General features: G+C 41.8%; 1 protein-coding gene across 3 annotated transcripts in view; it reads left to right on the top strand.

The window, feature by feature from the left end:
• LOC111221639 (sodium channel protein type 8 subunit alpha-like) overlaps positions 1–21,048 on the top strand; it is a 41,917-nt gene that overhangs the window by 10,321 nt on the left and 10,548 nt on the right. For 2 of the 3 annotated variants that reach the window (XM_022745100.1, XM_022745099.1), the window contains exons 5-20: positions 1,176–1,267; positions 5,498–5,719; positions 5,934–5,997; positions 7,835–7,976; positions 9,114–9,320; positions 9,403–9,684; positions 12,251–12,574; positions 13,911–14,043; positions 14,299–14,537; positions 16,090–16,263; positions 16,700–17,056; positions 17,177–17,350; positions 17,522–17,815; positions 19,403–19,520; positions 19,695–19,849; positions 20,604–20,777. In XM_022745100.1, the coding sequence (XP_022600821.1) occupies positions 1,176–1,267; positions 5,498–5,719; positions 5,934–5,997; positions 7,835–7,976; positions 9,114–9,320; positions 9,403–9,684; positions 12,251–12,574; positions 13,911–14,043; positions 14,299–14,537; positions 16,090–16,263; positions 16,700–17,056; positions 17,177–17,350; positions 17,522–17,815; positions 19,403–19,520; positions 19,695–19,849; positions 20,604–20,777 (3,151 nt within the window). Of the gene's footprint in view, positions 1–1,175; positions 1,268–1,546; positions 1,639–5,497; positions 5,720–5,933; positions 5,998–7,834; positions 7,977–9,113; positions 9,321–9,402; positions 9,685–12,250; positions 12,575–13,910; positions 14,044–14,298; positions 14,538–16,089; positions 16,264–16,699; positions 17,057–17,176; positions 17,351–17,521; positions 17,816–19,402; positions 19,521–19,694; positions 19,850–20,603; positions 20,778–21,048 lie in introns of all 3 variants that reach the window. The other variant, XM_022745098.1, reaches the window with a different exon arrangement.

Here is a 21,048-nt window from a genome sequence, read left to right as displayed (position 1 = left end):
CTTTTCCTTCTATGATGAGTTCAAATATCTGCTGTGAGAGGCTGTGTCCAAAATCACTCCCTCGTCAGCCCGTTCACTTCTCCCTTTAAAAAAAACACTTTGTTTTAGAGTGAGCAGTAAAAGCTACTGTGTTGCATTATGGGATTATTTTTGCCAGAATTAATGCATATTCTTATTTCTTATTATTTACTTTGAGAATTTTTGAGGGCACTCAAAATTTTTACCCTGGCAGAGTGATTTCAGACACAGCCAAATGTTTATTTTGGTACAAAAATGTTACAAACCAAGCTAAGCTAAACATGCTAAACATTAGACATTGCAGTGATAGTCATAATAGTTTAATGACTAATTTACATATTCCATCGTGGTGTGGGTGCCATAACATACATCTGTCAAACGTTTTGTCTTTGATTGAACCTGTTAACAACAAAACCGCTGTTTTTGCTGTCTGCTGGGGTGGTTTTAATACTGACACATCATCACTGACAAAGACAGTACTCCCCCATCTAAAAGCTGCTGTGGGCAAACTTCAAAATCTCCACCAACCTGAAAAACTATTTTTGATCAACACTTACAGTATATGTCATTTACAGCAAAAAAAATACCGAATTTGAAGTGGTAACTCTCTGTCCAGGCTTCACTCAACTTCACTTGTTATGAAATTCATCCTTTTTATATCTGTCACAAATTTTTGAGCTCAGTCTCGTAGTTACTGATAAACCTAAAACATGTTAAGTTTCTTATCCAAATTAATTTAACTGCCAGTGTTTTGTTTCATGTCATCTTCTCTGTGGATGGATATGGATTTGTTCTCCTCCTTGTAAAGATTAGCCTGAGTTGCTCATGTGTGATTGACAGGCAGTAGGCATGCTTTCCTGCACAGAGCTAAATGGTTATTAAGAACTTTGAAATTTTGGAGGGGCTGAAAAATGTCCAGACAATCCCCTCCCCCCTCCGAAACACTGAATTTAATAATTTGTGGTGGAATATCTAAGATGATTTTTTACTAAATATAGCAAAACGATTGTCAACAAAAATTGCCTGCAGCACCTTCAATCCACATCAGTCCATCTTACCACCTTGATAATGCTTATTAAAGTATTATGTAACTATCTATTCTATCTTTCCTCTGTTCGGGATGGCTGCTGAGTAACTGTATCTGATCCACCTTGCAGGTATATAACAGAGTTTGTAAACCTAGGCAATGTGTCAGCTCTGCGTACGTTCAGGGTTCTGAGGGCTTTGAAAACAATTTCAGTTATCCCAGGTAAGACAGTCCAGGTGTTTGTGTTTGCGGGTGGGCGAGTCACGGGGTTGATGTTAGGTGTGGTTTTGTTTCAGTCCCTCTCCTCTCCTCTTCCTCCTTCGTTCTCTTCCCACTGGTCGGACAGGCGTTCTCTCTCTCACCGTGGTGTCCCCTCCTGGTCTTCGATGGTGGTGCTGGTGTCGTGCTCTTGCGCGTACATGCGTGTGCGTGTGTGTGTTGTTATTGTGTGTGTTGTGTGTCATGGGGTTCTGTTCTGTGTGTCATCCTACCTTGTTACAGATATATAACAGAGTTTGTGGACCTTGGGAATGTCTCGGCGCTGAGAACGTTCAGGGTTCTCCGAGCATTGAAAACTATTTCTGTCATTCCAGGTGAGATTCCCATTTAAACACTAAGGCTGAGTATAATTTACCTATTAGCTGTCTTTATTTCTAGTACTTATATTTTTTTTTCCTTTTAAAAAGAGGATGTTTTAGATTTTTTTACTTTTGTTTTATGACAATCAAAAATGGTAGCAATACATTTTTGATAGGCTTAGCAGTCTACTGGCAGTCTTGTGGGCTCGCATGTCCAACACGGACAGCTGCTATGGTATGCAACAACTATCTTTCCATTTTTACCCTTTTAAGTGAAATACAAATGAATTTCCAAAACAATGTCATAACACAGGGCAAGAGTTTAGATATTATTTCCAATGAGTTGACTTTATCATGAGTTGTGAAATGAACAGATTTATTAGGGAAAAACATGATCATACACTGATCCAAATTCTCAGAGTCTATGACACTGCCTTCTTGTTTCTTAAGACTTTTAATTCCCTAAGACTGCCAAGCCTAATTTGACAACACACTGACGCTGCATGAAGCTTTGAGACACATGCTTTTACAAGTTTGGCTTTAAGGGGCTTTTCCTTCTGATTTTGTTTTCTTTTAGTTATAAGAGTTATTTGATTCAGATTTTTTTTTTATTTCTTTTTTTTTTTTCTTTTTTTGAAGATCTTTGTCCATCCTGGGAGTGTAAGGGAAACATAAATAAAACATAAATGTCATAGATCAGCAAAATTCTGTGCATATTTGTCAAATTTAATAAGATATTTGTCCTGGGAAACACACAGTAACTTAAGTTTATACATTTGCTTCTACATTAGATCCACTTGAAATGCTTGTGAAACAATTATGCAGACACTATGAAATCACTACACACAAACAACACAGTCAGTCCAGTACAATAAACTCACCCTCTGGCATGTTGCGCCCAGTTGCGCTCTGGGCTAAACCAGCCTGAGGGCTTGCCCAGCACCGAAAGAGTGGGAGAAAGGGGTGCCTGGGATGGGAACGGTTCTTCAGTTAAAGCAAGGTCACCATCACGGTTTACAGACAAGTGATGCTGACACAGAGTCAATTCCTTCAGCCTTGGCGTTTAAATGACCTGCATGCCACCTCTCATTGCCCCCCTCCTTCTCCTCCCAACCACCGACTCTTCCTCGCCTGTCCTCTCTTTTCTCCTCTTCACTTCCTGCTTCCTTGACTGAGCCTGGTTCTGGCTGCTCGCTGTTTGTGGTGCTGCCGTGCTCAGTTGATTTGATGGATGCAGTATAATTAATAACTGCAGTTAGTCAGGGATGTTCCCATAGATGAACACAAATCGTAATCCCATGATCTCCTGTCCAGGTAGATCCTAAATCCAGCTGTGGTGCTGTCTGCTCTTTCTCAGCAGAAAAAAAACCCACATTTCAATAGAACAGTCGAGTTACCGATGTAAAATGTGCAAATGTCAATGTGTCTTTCTGATGGAAACATCCCATATAGTTGCAGTTGTTGTGGTGTTATGTGTTTTATGAAAAAACAAACAAAAACTGAATGTGACCTCTATACCTGTGGTTTAACTTGAATGCATCATAGTGTGCTGTTATTACACACTAAATAGTCATGTCTTTGATTTTCCTGAATGTTTCAAGAAAAGTCTCTTCATGATAACCATGTAAATAGAAATCTGCACTACATACATCTATTCCATTAAAGGGTTAAATCTGAGGATCTGCTCATAACAAGCTGCCTGAATTTGCAATAAGCTGAGTTTGGATCACTTTTTGTAATGAGTTTTGTAGCTATAATTTTTTTTTTCTTAAATTGGCTTTTGTTATGGAAGGATTTTTTGCTGCAATACAGTGCTTAGATGTTTGGAGTTAGGACCTACAGTATCATAGGCTCAAGTATTGTACTGAGTAAGTAAGTACTGTCTTTTTAAAGCCTCTGAAAAATTAAACATAATTAGGTATTATTTATTGTTAAACAGCCAAAAAAGATCAAACGTGGCTGACAGTGACCTGGAAACATAAGCAAACTACCCCACAACAGTCATGAGATTCACGTTTTTCCAGCTAAGCCCCACCCACCTCAAACCAGTGACAGGGAGCACAGACAAAAAACAGACAAACACAGAAATCTCTCGAGTGATATAAACAAAACTGTTCCAACTTTGGCAGAAAATGATGCCTTCATGTCGGGCTCCATCATTAATAGTAAGAATCTCATTGAGAAAATCGTGTTTCAGACACGTGATGGTGCATATGAGCGTGAAAACAGTCATGTGGTGCTTATAAAGGAAGTAAGAGAGAAAAGAGCCTTACGTCCAACAAAGTTGGACAAGAGTAAAAGCTTGAATGTAATTTTGCAGCTTCTAAAAGCTACAAATAATTTAATCTTTTTAATCCACTGTTGAAAACTGATAAACTTTATTTTTTATCCACAGAGAGACTCTTGACTTTCTATGCGGCCATATTGAATCGATTAATAAAACTTTATTTAAAGACAGAAGACATCCAGTTTCATGATATGGGATCATTCTGTTTATTGGAAATAATAGTATTCATAATAAGTAATATTAGTCTAAATCCTTTCAAACTGAACAGGAAAAGAAACAATTGAAGTCAATAGCAAGAAAACTAGCACAGGAAAGGAGACAGGTTTTCTCCTCCCAGGAGACGTGGAGATGCAGGACAACATGTTCTTCTGCCTCTCAGCTGCAGAGTTGTGCCTGCAGTCAATGACTTGAGATATTAAGCCCCCGAGCCAACACACACACACACACACACACACACACACACACACACACAAACACACACACACATACACCTTGCACACACATAGGCCACACTTTTATTACCTTATGGGAATACCTGTGCCATTATTGCACTGTGCTTAAATTATTTATGTTTAGATCTTAGAGAATTCCAATTTCTACACTAAATATCTTTCACACCCAAAGTAGATTCTCAGCTTTCTTCTCACTACTGTAGGCTCGGTTGTGTTGCTACTGTGCAGTAGTGCTTTATGTAGCAATTATTTCGCAGTTAACCTATTACATTTATATGATAATGTGATCAACTTATTACATTTACACAAATTTATCATTCTCAACACACTACACCAACTCACACCCCAGTGGTTACCTCAGCTGTTTTTGTTATTATGATTCTTTTAAATACCTTTTCTTTTTTTTTTTCCATATCAGAACATTTTTATGACAAAATGGAGCCCTTACTTTCCAAGAGTGATAATTTTTGTGCGCTGTTAAGATGTTCAATGACAGTGTCTGCATATGCTTAAATCATACATGAAGTGATAAATACCCACAGCATAGCAACTGTCTGATTAATGACTTAAAAAGAGACGACAGCCTGCACTGCAGCTTTCCATCCAGGCAGGAATGACAGGAACAACTGGTTTTATACTCCAAGAAAATGCACAAGACACACAAGGTCCATTTCTGGTGTTGAGGCTCAGCATCACCGGGTGTAGGTGCTTGTGAAATAGTTCTGATGCTTGCCAAGTTTAGATTTATGTAACAGCCTGCACAGCACAGGGTTAAATACAGGATTAGATATACATTACCTAACTAAACTTTTTTCCTACGTGACTTGAGTCAGCTCTGAATTGCAGCTGTAGAACCAAACTCAGCTTGTGCTCTCTTGCAGTGCCAGAAGTTGCAAGTCTTTTTATTTCTCTATCTGTGTGTGTGTGTGTGTGTGTGTGTGTGTGTGTGTGTGTGTGTGTGTGTGTCTTTGTGTCTTTGTGTCTTTGTGCACTTGAATGGTTATGACGGTGTGCGTGTGTATATGAGTTTGTCTGTTTTCATGTATGTGCATTCCTGCACATTGGTGTGTGTGTTTGTGTGTGTGTGCGCATGTGTGTGTGTGTGTGTGTGTGTGTATTCTATATTAGTTGACAGGCCTGAAGACCATTGTGGGTGCTCTGATCCAGTCTGTGAAGAAGCTGTCGGATGTGATGATCCTCACCGTCTTCTGTCTCAGCGTCTTTGCTCTGATTGGACTGCAGCTCTTCATGGGGAACCTGCGGAATAAGTGTGTATTCTGGCCAATCAACATGACCGATCAGTACCTGCCAAATGGCAGCAGGGGCTTTGACTGGGCCACATACATCATGAATGACAGTGAGTGACGACCTTGACACTTGATTAAACTGGTTCCACATAAATGTGAGATGATATGTGTGTGTGCATCTTGGTAATTCTTTTCTCTTTGTATTGTTTTGTTTTTGTTCCACCTTGCTGATATAAAAAATTTATAGAAATATTGAATAATGAAGGTGCCCAGCGGCTAATGCAAGTGGCTGTTCTCTGTTTTTTTTTTGTTTTTTTTTTGCAGCTAATTTCTACTTCCTCCCTGATCAGCTTGATGCTCTACTATGTGGAAATAGTTCTGACTCAGGGTAAGCCTTCTCTCACTAAATGCATGCCTCCATATTTATGCCAGTGTTTTCTGCAGGTATCCCTGGTTTTTCTGTTGTTCCTTTACATTTTGCGAGGCACTAACACACACCGTCGCTGACGTATCCAGGGGTTATTGGGGGTTTTGGGTCTTTCAGCCCACATGACCCAGCCAGGGTTGATCAGGCTTGGGCCCAAGTAGCATGTGTAGGCCATGGGTCTCCCTTCTTGATCCGCAGCCATCTTCATGCGTTTTCCTCAACATCAATAATGTTCCCGATGGCGTCCTTACAGTGCAGTCATGTGATGTCTGTCATGTCATGTGATGCTCAGTGCACCCTGGGACCTTAAAGACTTGAACTGAGCTGTCAACGTATGAGTTCTTCTTCCACTATCAAGCAGCAATACTGGAGACCGTCTTCCTTTCAGCACTTGGGAATGTGATGGTCCTGAATTGCTTGATGGCGCTTGCTTCCTTCTCGTTTGGAATCTTTACACCTTCAAATCTCCACATCTGAGCTGCCTTCCTCCTCCACCTCCAGATCACCTTGAGGTTCTTCCACAGTTGTCGCAGGAGCCTGGGGCACTTGCTGTAGACCTTGCAAGGCATTCCACATGGGCCTTGGGCCAAGCTTGTTTTAACTTCTTTATCTCCTTCAATGCTGGCTCCTAGATGTTGAACTCGATAATGAGTTCTTTGATGATATCACAGCCACTGTCCTTCAAGTCTTGGTCTCTCTTGCTGCGAGTGTTGTTTAGCTATTGGTAATCTCCTCTATGGAGCATGACAGGTGGCCACTTTGCTTCTGCCTTTTCAGCTTCTTGGTGAAAATGAAGGGGTTTGCCATGAATGCCACTTGCTTTCTGGCTCTTTCTCTGTCCCTCCTTTTGTGCCACTCTGCACTGCAGAGGGTGATGACCTTATTTCTCACAATGTTCTGAAGATCTGCTAAGATGGCGTAATCCTCCTCCCTCTCTTCCTAGCGCTGCCTCCTTAGAGATTTCAGCCTTTATCATAGCTGGCTGATTGTCTCCCACCAGTTTTTACCCCAGGGTTTTTTTGTCACCCACTGCTTCTTCACGCCAAACTTCTCAGCATTAATGTCGACTCTGATGGTTGACATTACCTGGTGCTTCTGATCTGCATCACCCCTGGCTATGGCTTCAAAGATCCTGTCCACCTCCTCATCAAACTGACCCCTGCCAGCTACTTGACTCATCGATGTAGAGCTCTGCCTTGGAATGATGCTTGTGGTGTGTAGAGGTTCTGGGTACGGGGGGTCACTCCTGGTCTGGCTCTTCCTGTGTGTCACAGGGCGATGATCCTGTATGCTGCACCACCTCAAACATCTCATTTTGGCCTGTTTGATCTTCAGGCCATGCATGTTTTTGCAAACTTAACCACATGGACAAAAAAACTTAATTAGCATGTGAAAAGAAATTGGTGCTACTGATACTAAACAAGCTAATTTTAGTCATTATAGAGGCCATTCATTATTCATGGGCAAAACATTTGAGCAATTTACAAAATAAAGAGTATGAGTATATATTTATGAGACAGGCTTTTTTGCTTTCGAAAAGGTTATGAAATATAATAAATATGATGAGCCATATCAATATCCTACAACTAATACTGTACATGTAAGCATGCATACCCAAGCAAACAGCAACAAAGAAACCACACTTACCAAGAATTTTTTCAAGCTCATTTTCATGCTCCTGATGTATGCTAGACTGCCAGTGATGCATGTATCTGTAAGTCTGACTGTGTTCATGCTACAGTGATACATTAAGTTTACATTAAGTTACAGTTTTCACATTGCTATGTGTTCCTTTCAGACGATGTCCAGAGGGCTATACATGCATGAAAGCCGGAAGGAACCCCAACTACGGTTACACCAGCTTCGATAGCTTTGGATGGGCTTTCCTCACCCTCTTTCGCCTCATGACCCAAGACTTCTGGGAAAATCTCTACATGCTGGTAAAGCAGTGTTTTCTTGAATTCTTCTGTCTCTTCCCTTTAGCCTCCAATGAACACATAAATGTCCAGAGGAAGCAAAAAGTGGGACTGTATATTTTGTCAGAGTGTGACCTATGGATGAAGTCTTTGACCCTTGTTACACCTGTTTTAGAGAACTATATTGAAACCTCGCCAGTCCCCTGCAACTACCCAGGGAAGTAAAACACTCCCTAAGCAGTACTAATGATTTTGTCCTCACTTCATCATAAAAATGTACACATTGTCATTTTAATACCTGAATGAATCAGCAAAAGTGCCCATGCCTCCCAGCAGCTTTACCCCTCAGTTCATTCGCCCTCTGAATAAAAGCAAAGCAAGGACAGCTGATCAGAAATACTGTAGCTGGAAGTGTGTGACTAGACATTAGAGTTTTGTTCGTCTTCTATGTTGAGGGAAAAGAATTTCAGAATTTTGAAAGATGTGGTTGTGTGCATTTGTATTGAAGCAAATAATAAAAATGTATTTATCTTTGTTAAATGACCTTGAGAATAATCATTCTCTCTGCCAAATGTATTTCTGAATTGAATCTCTGCCTTGTTTAGTCCTCACACTTACTGTTGCTCTTAACTGTTGGACACAAATGCACTAACAAAATATATAACATGTGCACAGATATCAATAAACTTCACTACTATGACATGCACTAGCATTTCTTTCCCCCTCCTACAGACCTGCACACCCACAGCCATAATAGATTCACTTCATTTGGCAAATAGGCCAGACACTGTTTTAGTGTGTGTGTGTGTGTGTGTGTGTGTGTGTGTGTGAGTGTGAGTGTGAGTGTGAGTGTGTTAAAACTGGGAATTCCTGCTCTCTAAAGCTTCTTTCCTGCCTGGAGGTTTTCCTGGAGTAAGCCATGAACCGGATATAGAAACACCAGCAATGCTGATACAACACACATATACATACAGTCTCTCTGACCAAATAAGAAAGTGCTGTGGGGAAAAAAAAATCAATATAAAACAACTATTTAACTAAGATGCATTCCATTTATATTTTATCAATAGGACAATATGTCTGTTTAAAAATATAATCTTCCATTTTGAGTCACTCTAAATCTCTGATTCATTCTCATTGTCTTTGTTTGTTTTCTGTCAGACTCTTCGAGCCGCAGGGAAGACCTACATGATCTTCTTTGTGCTTGTCATCTTCGTGGGCTCCTTCTACCTGGTGAATCTCATCTTGGCTGTGGTGGCCATGGCTTATGAGGAGCAGAACCAGGCCACTATTGAGGAGGCAGAGCAGAAAGAGGCTGAATTTAAGGCCATGTTGGAGCAGCTGAAGAAGCAACAGGAGGAGACGCAGGTTGGTCTCATTCCATCTCAAACACATACATTTTTACCTATTTTTCATATTTTACGCTTAACATGCGTCTTTTTTTTCTCAGGCTGCTGCCATGGCGACGTCTGCAGGCACAGTGTCTGAGGCTGCGTTAGAGGATGAAGGAGGGGGGCACTTGTCCCGCAGTTCCTCTGAGGTCTCCAAGCTGAGCTCCAAGAGCGCCAAGGAGCGTCGCAATCGCAAGAAGAAATGGCGTCAGAAAGAGCAGGAGAAAGAGAAGGGAGACAGCGAAAAGGTTGTCAAGTCTGAGTCAGACGATGGCAGCAAGAAAAGCACCATTCGTTTCCCCGGAAGCCGCCTGGGGAGGAAGACATCCATCATGAACCAGGTAAAGTTACCAAGAAAAACCTGTCTTGAGCAACAGCCATCGTGAGGCTCTTGCTGCTGCTTCAATGGTGCCAACAATGGCTCTTCTTCTCTTCTCCTTCTCCATGATTAGGGTGTTGTACAATCTAGAGATTAGGCTTCAGAGCCTACTGTATCCAACTTCAACAGACAGACACTTTGATCCCAACCCTTATGTCTGCACTCGCTAAACCAGTTCATCCAAATGGCTCCAGCAAAATGGTTTGTTTGATGGCGTCAGACGAGAGAATAATATCTGGTCTCAAGGTGGTGGGCACAATGTGCTGGGGGACATTAACCTACCTCTCTAGGTCTACTAACAGCTGCCAGTCCTTTGCAGAGGTCAGGATTCCAGTGGAATTTTTCTTAGCAGATGTTTGGCCTTTCTTTTCCTACGCTGATGGCTTGGGCAATCCACATACACTGCCTGGATGAGGAAATTGATCCAGTGGGGTCTCTTCCTCCACTGCTGCCCTTCACCTCTTTCTGGACTAGGAGATGCTTTCCTCTGGTGTTGTTGACATTGTATTTTGGGAAGGATCAAAGTCCGGCTCTACCTTGGGTGCCTGAAGCTTTGACTCTGCTTTGACTCTGCTTGCTGGACTACATCTTGCTCACCACTTTCTTCCAGTCTTCACTTCAATGCCAGCTTTGTTAGCTTCAGGTCTGTTGACCCCTGGTCCTTCAGCAGCTCTCTGGTCCTTGCAGCCTGGAATTCCTCCGTCAGAGAGATTAGTTGTGGCTTTAGTTCATTGCTGTGCCCGTAGAGTACGGTCTTTGGATGCTAGTGGTCACCTTCCTCTCTAAGGCCTCAGAAATTTAGAATGGCACTTTGTACACCAGGAATGGCCACATAATAGGATGGATGTTGCAATGCTGAAGCCCACCAGAACACATCATCAATCTTGACTTTCTTCAGCATCAGAGGTTTGGACTCGGCTAGTTTGAAGCTCATCTGGGATCACCTCGTCAGCTTCTCGGGTCCCTGCAGAGTCAAGCTGCAGCCTGGTACAGGATCTGCGGTGACTGTCAGCTCTTCCATAAGTCCTGACTTTACAAGCATGTTCATCACCAGAGAAAACAAGATAACAGAGATTATAAACCCAGTTATAATTTCGAATTTTACCTTGTACCAGTGTGATGCAACAAATCCAGAGGAGACGTTTATCCTGAAGCTGTAGTCAGCAATGAGGTCTTTGGCTCTATTGGGAACATGTTGTTTTATCAGTGTGAACTACATAAGTTTGTGTTGTATGCATTCGCAAGATCAAACCACATCTCTGACAAGTTATCTTTGTTCTCCTTGGCTTCCCTGATAAGTTACGCCACCACCCCTGAATGCTTCAGGCATCTTGGCATTCTCAAATTGTTCTGTCAACAGATTGCATTCTCCCAACTTCTTGCTGGATAACAAAACGTCAGCTTTAGATGATTGTCTATCTCCTCCTGAGAGCATGCCAGTGTACCACTGCACTTCTGTCCCAGCAGCTCATTGGTCACCTTGAAGGGGTTGGTAATGGTAAATGGCTGCTTTTATCTGAAGTGCTCATTCACAGATTCACCTACAAACAGCAACAACCTACCATGCAAGGTGACCTGACCATTTGGAACAATTTGGGGACTATTGTCTTGCCAAAGGATACTTCGACATTTGGACAGGAGTACCTGGAGATTGGACCACCAAAGCTGTTAGTTGATGACCCGCTTTACCTGCTGAGCCAAAGCTGTCCAAATGAATACAGCTCTCTTCTGAGCCCTTTCACGGTGGTGTCACCGTTGCCACTCTGGCTGTTGAGCAGCTGTGATATTTTCCCTCACCATACACGCAGTAGCTTGGATGCATCATCAGTGATGTTTCTGGAATCATTGGGTGTGTTTGGGGTGCACCTTGTGACACCTTGCTGTTCAACTGCCTTGACTGCTCTCACTGACCAGCCCTGATATCACCGTTTTTTTTTTTGGTTTGGTTTTTTGATAAACCGTAGAGACAATTTATATGATGAAAACAGCTTTCACTGTAATGAATGCACTGTTTTCTGTTCTTGCATTTATGTTGTTCTTTCAATATGCTAAAATACTACACGTAAAAGAGGAGAAAATAATTTTCTCTAATCATTTGTCCTATGGATCTTGTGGTCTTCTTCACAGATATAAGGTCAATAATATCATAAATGATAAGGAAGATAATAAATTATGAAATTGTCAGCAGAGCTTTAATTCTGTAAAATCTCATTGGCATCTTACAATATATTACAATATATATGGTTTTTATATTGAGTGGTAGGTGGAGAAGTCAACATTTTATGATACATTGTTAGAAAAGACTGGAACCTATATTGTCATGTTGTCTGCCTTTATGTTCATACATTCCCATTTTCTTGAGATTGCTCATTTCTGGCTCTGTCTATTTTCTGGTTGATTCTTTGTACTGCAGTGCCCCACTTGCCCTTTTCACCTTGTTGGCCTCTTTTATTTACACATCAACTATCTCCTGGTGTTTTTTATAACCCCTCAACTCTCCCTCTCTGCACCTGTCTCTCCCTCTTCAGTCACTACTCAGCATCCCAGGCTCACCCTTCATGTCGCGCCACAACAGCCGCAGCAGCATCTTCAGCTTCAAAGGCCGTTCCAAGGACATGGGCTCAGAGAACGAGTTTGCAGACGATGAGCACAGTACAGTAGAGGAGAGCGAAGACCGTCGGGGCTCCCTGTTTATCCCTTACCGCCGCAACAGCTACAGTGGCTACAGCCAAGGCTCATCACGCATCCACCCACTGGCACCCCACTCTGGAGGGAAGAGGAACAGCACAGTGGACTGCAATGGCGTGGTGTCTCTCATCGGCCCTGGGCCCGGCAGACGGCTTCTGCCTGAGGTGAAAATAGATAAGGCAGCCACTGATGACAGTGTAAGGACGTCCATGGGACACCAATACAGTTTAGGCATGATGGTGGTGGCCCCGGTCTCTGCAGCTTCTCCTTCACAACCTCTTCCCCTTGGCTCTTGTTCCTCTATTCCCTAAACTCAGTAGCTCCCTTTTCCTCCCCTTGTATATCTAGATTCTGTCTTATTATTTCATCTTACACTGCCACTTCCACTTCCCCCCTGAATCTAATCCCCCTTTTCTGCTGCTCCTTTTATAACAGCTCTAGAAGGCACTAACCAGCTGAAGCAGAATCCACAAACTCACTGCCTCACCAGCATCACGATTTTCATTTCATTGATTAATATCTAACAATAACGCAATATGATACCCCCCCAACCCCCTTAATTACCCTAACAATCCTGTCGCGAAGGATACGTCTATACAGATACTGTCATTCATAAAAAAAAACAACACTATCACAACATTTTACAGGAAAAAAATACTTCTACTTTTTTCCATTCTTAGTCTTCCCATGCTCGTACTGTTTCCTATCTCTGCTTTTATCTACCCTTCTATTTCTTTCTGTCTCGTCCTTTCACTCTTTTTCTGTTTCCCTCTCTTTCCTTCATGTCCTTATTTATCCTCTGATCCTGAGCCACTGGATGGTGCAACAACAAATCTGAAACCTTTTTCCTATAACAATATTTCTTCTCATCTTAGCTAGCATGGTAGACCCCTCTTTTATTCTCAACCAATCTACCTGCTTTTACCTTTTTACCTCTGAAAATGTAGCATGGTGTAGCAGCAAATGATGTCTTGAAGTCGCCTCTGTTCTTGACATGCATGTCATTGCATGCAATTTAATGTTGCTCTTTTAGGGGTTGTAGTTCTGTTGTGCACAGTGCACAATGGAGGGTGTACTGTAAATTCTCAAATAAAAGCCAGAATTTTAATAATGGCCTCTTACTGAAATATAACATGTATAGAAAAAATGTTTTGAAATTTGAAATACAGGCTCAATAGTTTAGTAAAGACCTAGCTGTCACCTCAGTTGTGGTAAATTAAGACAACCATTTGAGAATTTGCCGTATGAATTTGAAATATGTTGTATGACATGCTTAAATGGAAAAAAAAACAAGTCATTTGGGGGAATTGCACTTTGTAAAACTGATTTGATAATCTGATGTGATGAGAAGCGTTTAACACATCAGGTTTCTCATCTTTTGAGCAGGCATAGAGCATCATTGATCATTTGGAAAGCTTTAGAGTTTTAATGTGTGTTTGTTGAGCATGCATTCATGTGAGTACCATCTCTAACTGACATTATGTCTTTCTCTGAGTACAGACTACAGACGTGGAGATTAAGAAGAAGCACTCTGGCTCTCTTATGGTATCTGTGGATCAGCTCAACTCCTCCTTCAAAGGAAAGGACCGCGCCAACAGTCAGATGAGCGTAGTCACCAACACACTGATAGAGGGTACAGACAGAACTCGTGTTTTCCTTTTTTCCTTTTCAAAATGCTTTAATCCTTTGCTATTGAAGGTCAGTTTTAGACCTTGTACAAAAATATGATCTACATTACTCAGATTAAAACGTTCAGTGGGCAAACAGTTAAACCACAAATTGACATTTTCCTTGTGCAGACAAGCGTCCAGATACAGATGGTGTCTGTTACTTGCCAGGAAACTTATGGTAGACACAAAAAAAAAAACATCTTCATCTTTTCCTGCAGAGTTGGAGGAGTCTCAGAGGAAGTGTCCTCCATGTTGGTACAAGTTTGCTAACGTCGTCCTCATCTGGGAGTGCTGTCCCATCTGGCTGAAGATCAAGCACATAGTCTACTTGATTGTCATGGACCCGTTTGTTGACCTGGCCATTACCATCTGTATTGTCCTCAACACCCTCTTCATGGCCATGGAGCACTACCCCATGACTGAAAGTTTTGAGGAAGTTCTTTCTGTTGGCAACCTGGTGAGAAACTGAAGCCCTTCTTTTGTCTGTTCCTGTACCACTGCCATTTGCCTTTGAAATTTTTTATGCCTTGAACCTCATTATCTCTCTCAGGATTTACAGAAGCATTGCAGGTTCAGTTTGTCCCACCTATATAATCTCAAACCAATACATCAATACATCCATGCATCATTTGGTATATGCACTTAAGAATACACATGCGCAGAGTGTATATAGGACTCTGATGGGGTCTCATTAAAGATTTAGTTCCATTTAAATGCAGCCAGCCAGCCTGCTCCCCAAACCCCACCCCACCCCCCACCCCACCCGACTCAGGTCACTCTCCTGCTTCCGTTGCATCCAGCTTACCTCAACTCTACTGAACTCTGTCCAACTCTCTCTCTCTCCCTCCTGTTACACAAACACACACACACACACACACACACACACACACACACACACACACACACACACAGTCACGATAATGAGGCTTGTCACTGATCTGTCCAGGACTGGTTTGGCGGAGTATATCTTAACCAGATGTACAGCAGACATCGTGCTCTGCCCCTGCTGTCACATATCACTGTAGCACAGCTGTCTGACGGCAGCAGTATTGGCACAGTACCAATACTAAGACAGGAAATGAGGTCACAGGGATTGGCATTCAGTCAGGAGTGAAACAGGAACTGAAGTCAGAGGAATCAGCGTGGCGTAATGAATGGTGCAGTATGAATCATTGGGTGTTCTCTGCAGCACTGATTGAGCACATGATTAGCTGTTGGGTGGACGATATGGAAAAGGCTCTGAGGACTAGAGCTCTATACAAGTTCTGCTAGAACACAGTGCCATTGCTCTATGACCTTGCCCTGTCAGAAAAGCTCTCACTCTAAGCTAATTCCAATACATTTTTAATCAGCACTACATCAAATGAAATGCAATGCAAGCAAAGCACGTTTTTTATTCTCAAATTTCCTCTTAGACTACGAGAATGAGGAAAAGATTTGTAATTTTACTTTTTTTTAATGTTTGCCATTATTATTGGAGCTTTTTTTATAGTAATTAAAAGATTTTAAATGTTGTGTTCGATTTTATAAAGTGCGGAAATAAAACTGACACAACCCGTTACTGGTACTGTTATTTCCTGGAAAGCAGTGTATCATGATGTCATGCTGCACGAGTAGGTGCAACTAAAAAGTCCAACCAATTCAATTCAATTTTATTTGTATAGCGCTAAATCATAACAAACATTATCTCAAGGCACTTTACAAGGTAAGGTCAACACTTTATAATATTATGGAGATAAACCCAACTCCCACAATGAGCAAGCGCTTGGCAACGGTGGGGAGGAAAAACTCCCTTTTAACAGGAAGAAACCTCCAATAGAAAACCGGACCCGGAAACCAAGTGGTCATCACTCACTGTGTACTGTGTGCTCCCTCTTTATACATTGCACACACACAATGTCACACAATTTCATGTGATGTTTAATTACATTTCATTTTGTGGGAAAATTGTAAATTCAATCCCAAATTTGTGGAGTAACTGTAATGTGCACCCATGTGTGGGTCTACAGGTTTTCACAGGCATCTTTGCCGGGGAGATGTTTGCCAAGCTGATTGCCATGGATCCCTACTACTACTTCCAGGAAGGCTGGAACTGCTTTGATGGCTTCATCGTGACTCTGAGTTTAGTTGAGCTGGGACTGGCTGATGTGGAAGGTCTGTCAGTGCTCAGGTCTTTCCGATTGGTAAGTGTTAAAGGATAGAGACAGGGATGTCAACATCTGTTTACCTTGTGGCCATCATGTACAGGCCATATCATTAACGAGAGATGAAAGTGTCAGTTTCAAAAGACCGATTATAAAAAAGAATCATCATCTTATTATTATTATTTTCTCTGTATTATCATCATTATTATTATCATATCATAGTTCAGTGTTTAAAGCTGCAATAAGCCTCTTTAACTAGTTAACTATCATACAATTGTGTTGTTTATTTGACTAAACTATAAACCCTCTCAAGGTCTGTATCTTGTGTATCAATCAAATGTTTGCAGTCAGTACATTTGCTTCACATGACATTCAAAATGAAATTAAAGCACACAGTTCACAGCCACACCTTTTTAAAATCACTCTCCTGATATGAATTACTGTGGAATGATCATGTTTCCTGTTTCTCTCGTAGTTAAGAGTGTTCAAACTGGCCAAATCGTGGCCCACCCTCAACATGCTGATCAAGATCATTGGCAACTCAGTGGGAGCTCTGGGTAATCTGACCCTGGTGCTGGCCATCATTGTCTTCATCTTTGCTGTGGTGGGCATGCAGCTGTTTGGCAAAAGCTACAAGGACTGTGTGTGTAAGATCGCGCGGGACTGCGAGCTACCCCGCTGGCACATGAATGACTTCTTCCACTCCTTCCTGATCGTGTTCCGAGTGTTGTGTGGGGAGTGGATTGAGACCATGTGGGACTGTATGGAAGTGGCGGGACAGTCCATGTGTCTCATCGTCTTCATGATGGTCATGGTCATCGGAAACCTGGTGGTAAGTAAAGACAGAGATTACATAGTGTACATCTCACTGAATGATAGTTACCCAATAGAGAACCATCCATTTCCTGTTAGTGCAGGGTGTTCCAGCTCTTGTCGTGTTTTTCTTTCTGAGGTGCTGAACTTGTTTCTGGCCTTGCTGCTGAGCTCATTCAGTGCAGACAACCTCGCTGCCACAGATGACGATGGGGAGCCCAACAATCTCCAGCTTGCGGTTGCCCGCATTAAGACAGGGATTGCCTGGTTCAAGGTCAACATGCGGGTCTTTGTGGCCACAGTGCTTAAAAAGGTACTGTATAATTCATTATGCGAATGATTTTGGTTGTTAAATAACTTGTAATTGTAACTGTAATTGTTGTCAAATGAATGTGTGTCTTGGTCACTTATTTCTCTGTGATGGTGTCGGTGTTTTCTAATAGCCATTTTTTTGTTCCTACTATTTCATCATTCTGATAAGCAGCCTATAGAAGATGAACAGAAGCCTTTGGATGAAATGTATGAGAAGAAGCTCAACTGCATTGCAAACCACACAGTGGACATCAACCGTGAACTGGACTATGCTAAAAATGGCAATGGCACCACCAGCGGCATTGGGAGCAGTGTGGGAAAGTATATGATTGATGAGGACTACATGTCCTTCATCCACAACCCCAACCTCACTGTCTGTGTTCCTATTGCTGTCGGCGAGTCGGACTTTGAAAACCTTAATACGGAAGATTTCAGCAGTGAATCGGATGTGGAGAACAGCAAAGATGTGAGTAGAAAGAGTGTGTGAATGGAAGAGAGATGGCGGCCGTGATGTCCTTGCTTTAGTGTTAGATTATAATTTGGGTAATTTCTTTTATGTGGTGGTTTTACTTTGGATCTCGTTTATTGGAGATCACAGATGCAACATGCCTGTGATAATCTTGGTGTTTAAAGACCTGTAGAAATGTGGCTTCTGCATCAGGATGAAATTCACATGTTAACATGGACAAAAAAAACTAATGCCAGGATTCAGTTCTGTGACTTCAATCATGGAATAATTCAGAGTGCATGTGTGTAAATGTGTGTGTTTGTGTGTGCCTATGTAGCATCCTTTGATCCTTTAAGCAGAGCTTGTCTGAGCTGCCACATGGAAGACATTTAGTTTACCTGACATTTCAGAACATCCATTTAGACATGGCAGCTGTAACACTGAGCCTGAGTGCTGACCCTGCAGACAGACAGACACAAAGGAAGTCCTGATGAGAAAACAGACAGAGAAATATACTGTCTACTGTATAGTATGAGTGTGGGAGAAGGGTAAGCCAGCCCCAGTAGCTTGTGGAAAAGTCTGCCGCGTGGGTCACCTTGACCTGGTTTATAGTAGGAAGGAAGGAGATAACGCAGCAGCCTCACTACTGTACCTGCACCAAGTTCATATTCCACTGGGCTCCCTCAACCAACCACACAACAGTCTTTTCCTGCACCACAGCCAGCCACAGGGTACACTGCAGGGAGTAGACACAGACAGAGCTGCTAGCAGCCAATCAGAAAAGCAGGGATCCATCTGGCTGTTTGGTCGAGAGAAAGAAAAAAGAGAGCGAGAGGAAGAGAGAGCGAATGCGGTCCTGTGCTGACGACTTAAGATTATAAAGTGCAGTATCATTCTCTAGTGAATTGAACTGGCTGAGTGTCTGCATGTGCGCTAGTGTGTATACACTTTATTACAATAAGGCTACTGTTTTGCTGGTGTTAAACTAGTTTGCCCTGCCTCACCTTGACCTATTGTTAAGATTTGACATGATTAATGTTACAAGCTTTGGTTTTAATGTCTTACAATGAGATTTCATGTTCCTTTTTTCTCACAATGGTGAAATATTCTATATATTCACAGCAATTCTCAGCCTAACGTGTTAGTAATAATTGTAATCGGTATCCAAAAATATACTTTGCACAAATTATATATAGAAATCATCACGACAGAGTCTTTTGTTTGAATGTGTATGTACAAGCATAAAGCCTTTGTTTAATTCCGTCGCCACAAATAAATAAAGAATCTATGTTAGTGCATGTATAACAATGATAATCATTACCAGTGCAATTAACCACTGGTCAAGTTTAATGACTTCCTATTAATAGCTGTGCAGATCAAGCATAACCAGAAGGAGGATTAGGTGCACTACATGGATACAACATGTATACCTCTAGCAATAAATCATCTCATACATATACACCCAAAGGGGAATTAATGTAATGGCTGCCTCTACTGTCTCTGTGCCCTATCCATATGGTTTCAGCATCTCATTGCTGAGCCTTTAATGTTCAGAGAAAAATTCAGAGGTTGAACTGATCTCTTTGCTCCCCTTGTTTGTCCTAGCTGGATGACACCAGTTCATCTGAGGGCAGCACAATAGACATCAAGCCTGATGTGGAGGAGGTGGCAGTGGTGGAGGTAGTGGAGGAGTACCTTGACCCAGAACCCTGCTGGACAGATGGTAGGTGGTATTTGTTTTAAATTTGGCTTTGTGGTCGACAATAACAATGAACAGACGTGACTTACTATTAACATTATATGTACTATTTTAATGGCACTGTGATACGTATTGCATTGTGTCCATGGTCGTATTCGTCAGTGTACATCAACAGTTGTGTTTTAATTTGCCATACAGAATGTGTGGCCAAATACAAGTGCTGTGATGTTCCCATCACCTTCGGCTGGGGCAAACACTGGTGGTTCCTGAGGAAGACCTGCTACCTGATTGTAGAACACAATTGGTTTGAAACCCTCATCATCTTCATGATCCTGCTCAGCAGTGGAGCCCTGGTAAGAGCGCACGTGTGCACACTCCAGTGTGGGTGTTCTCACTTATCTATACTCTCATAAACATCATACGAATGCCACTACTAGTACCTCTAATTGTTATTATGAAGCACATATCAGAGCAAAGTTACACAGTGATGTACACCACTGCGATATTTAAGAGACAATATGTGAACAACATCTGAGAGGAAAAATTAACAATAATTAAAACAACAGTGTGATATTCATTTAGAGAAAGTGAGTTTCATTTCCTTATAAGGTTGTGAGCAAGCAAGATCAACTCCTGATTTTCTTCTGCAGCTGCTCTTGATATGATTGTTGCTAATGGACAGCAAAGTGCTGTAATGCACCAACCTTTCAACCGGCAGAATCCAGCTTAGGTTTGCAGCTTTCTAGAGGGGGGAGGCCTGTGGCCAAATCAAAACACTTATGTGCTGAAGAACGGATACAGGCAAAGGACTGAAGGCGAGCTGAGGGAATAATCAGTCTAGATTGACTTGGTGAAAGATTGCCTTTATCAAGCACTTTTCCTTTACTATGTAAACAACTCATTCTATGAAAAAAAATGACACAAGTAAAGATGATTTAGAACAATAAACAGTCTAAAAGTGTGTCATTCGTCATAAACGTAAGGTGTGGCTTACCTCAACAGTTTACTCATTGAGTAGCTCAACATATGCAATGTATCAGAGGTGAATGCAGCTGAAAGAAATCACTGAAGCCATTTTCTGTGTGATGTATGTCTGCTGCTCTTTAGGCCTTTGAGGATGTGTACATTGAGCAGAGGAAGACAGTCCGCATCATTCTGGAGTACGCTGATCGGGTTTTCACCTACATCTTCATTCTGGAGATGTTGCTGAAATGGGTGGCCTACGGCTTTGTCAAGTACTTCACTAATGCCTGGTGTTGGTTGGACTTCTTCATTGTGGATGTAAGTACATTTGCATATAATTTTTATACCTTACTAATAGTGCAACGATGTCACTTCATTTGGTTCAGCTGCTCAAGATGATATTTTAAGACGGCAACATCTGAGTAATGCATGGATTTGAGAGGTTACTTCATTGGTCAACTTAACCATTAAGCAGGAAAAAATGTAGTTCAAACATAGATTCTGTGACACTGAAATTCATGTTTTTTTAAAATTAGAAAATCCCTTCAGGGGCATACCCCTGGGTTGAAATCCGACTCAGGCCCTTTGC

The sequence above is a fragment of the Seriola dumerili genome, unplaced genomic scaffold, assembly GCF_002260705.1.
Source record: "Seriola dumerili isolate Sdu_G_001 unplaced genomic scaffold, Sdu_1.0 BDQW01000088.1, whole genome shotgun sequence".
In the NCBI taxonomy this organism is placed as follows: Eukaryota; Metazoa; Chordata; class Actinopteri; order Carangiformes; family Carangidae; genus Seriola; species Seriola dumerili.
The sequence above is the reverse complement of the archived record's forward strand: the minus strand, read 5'-3'. Positions and strand labels throughout refer to the sequence as shown.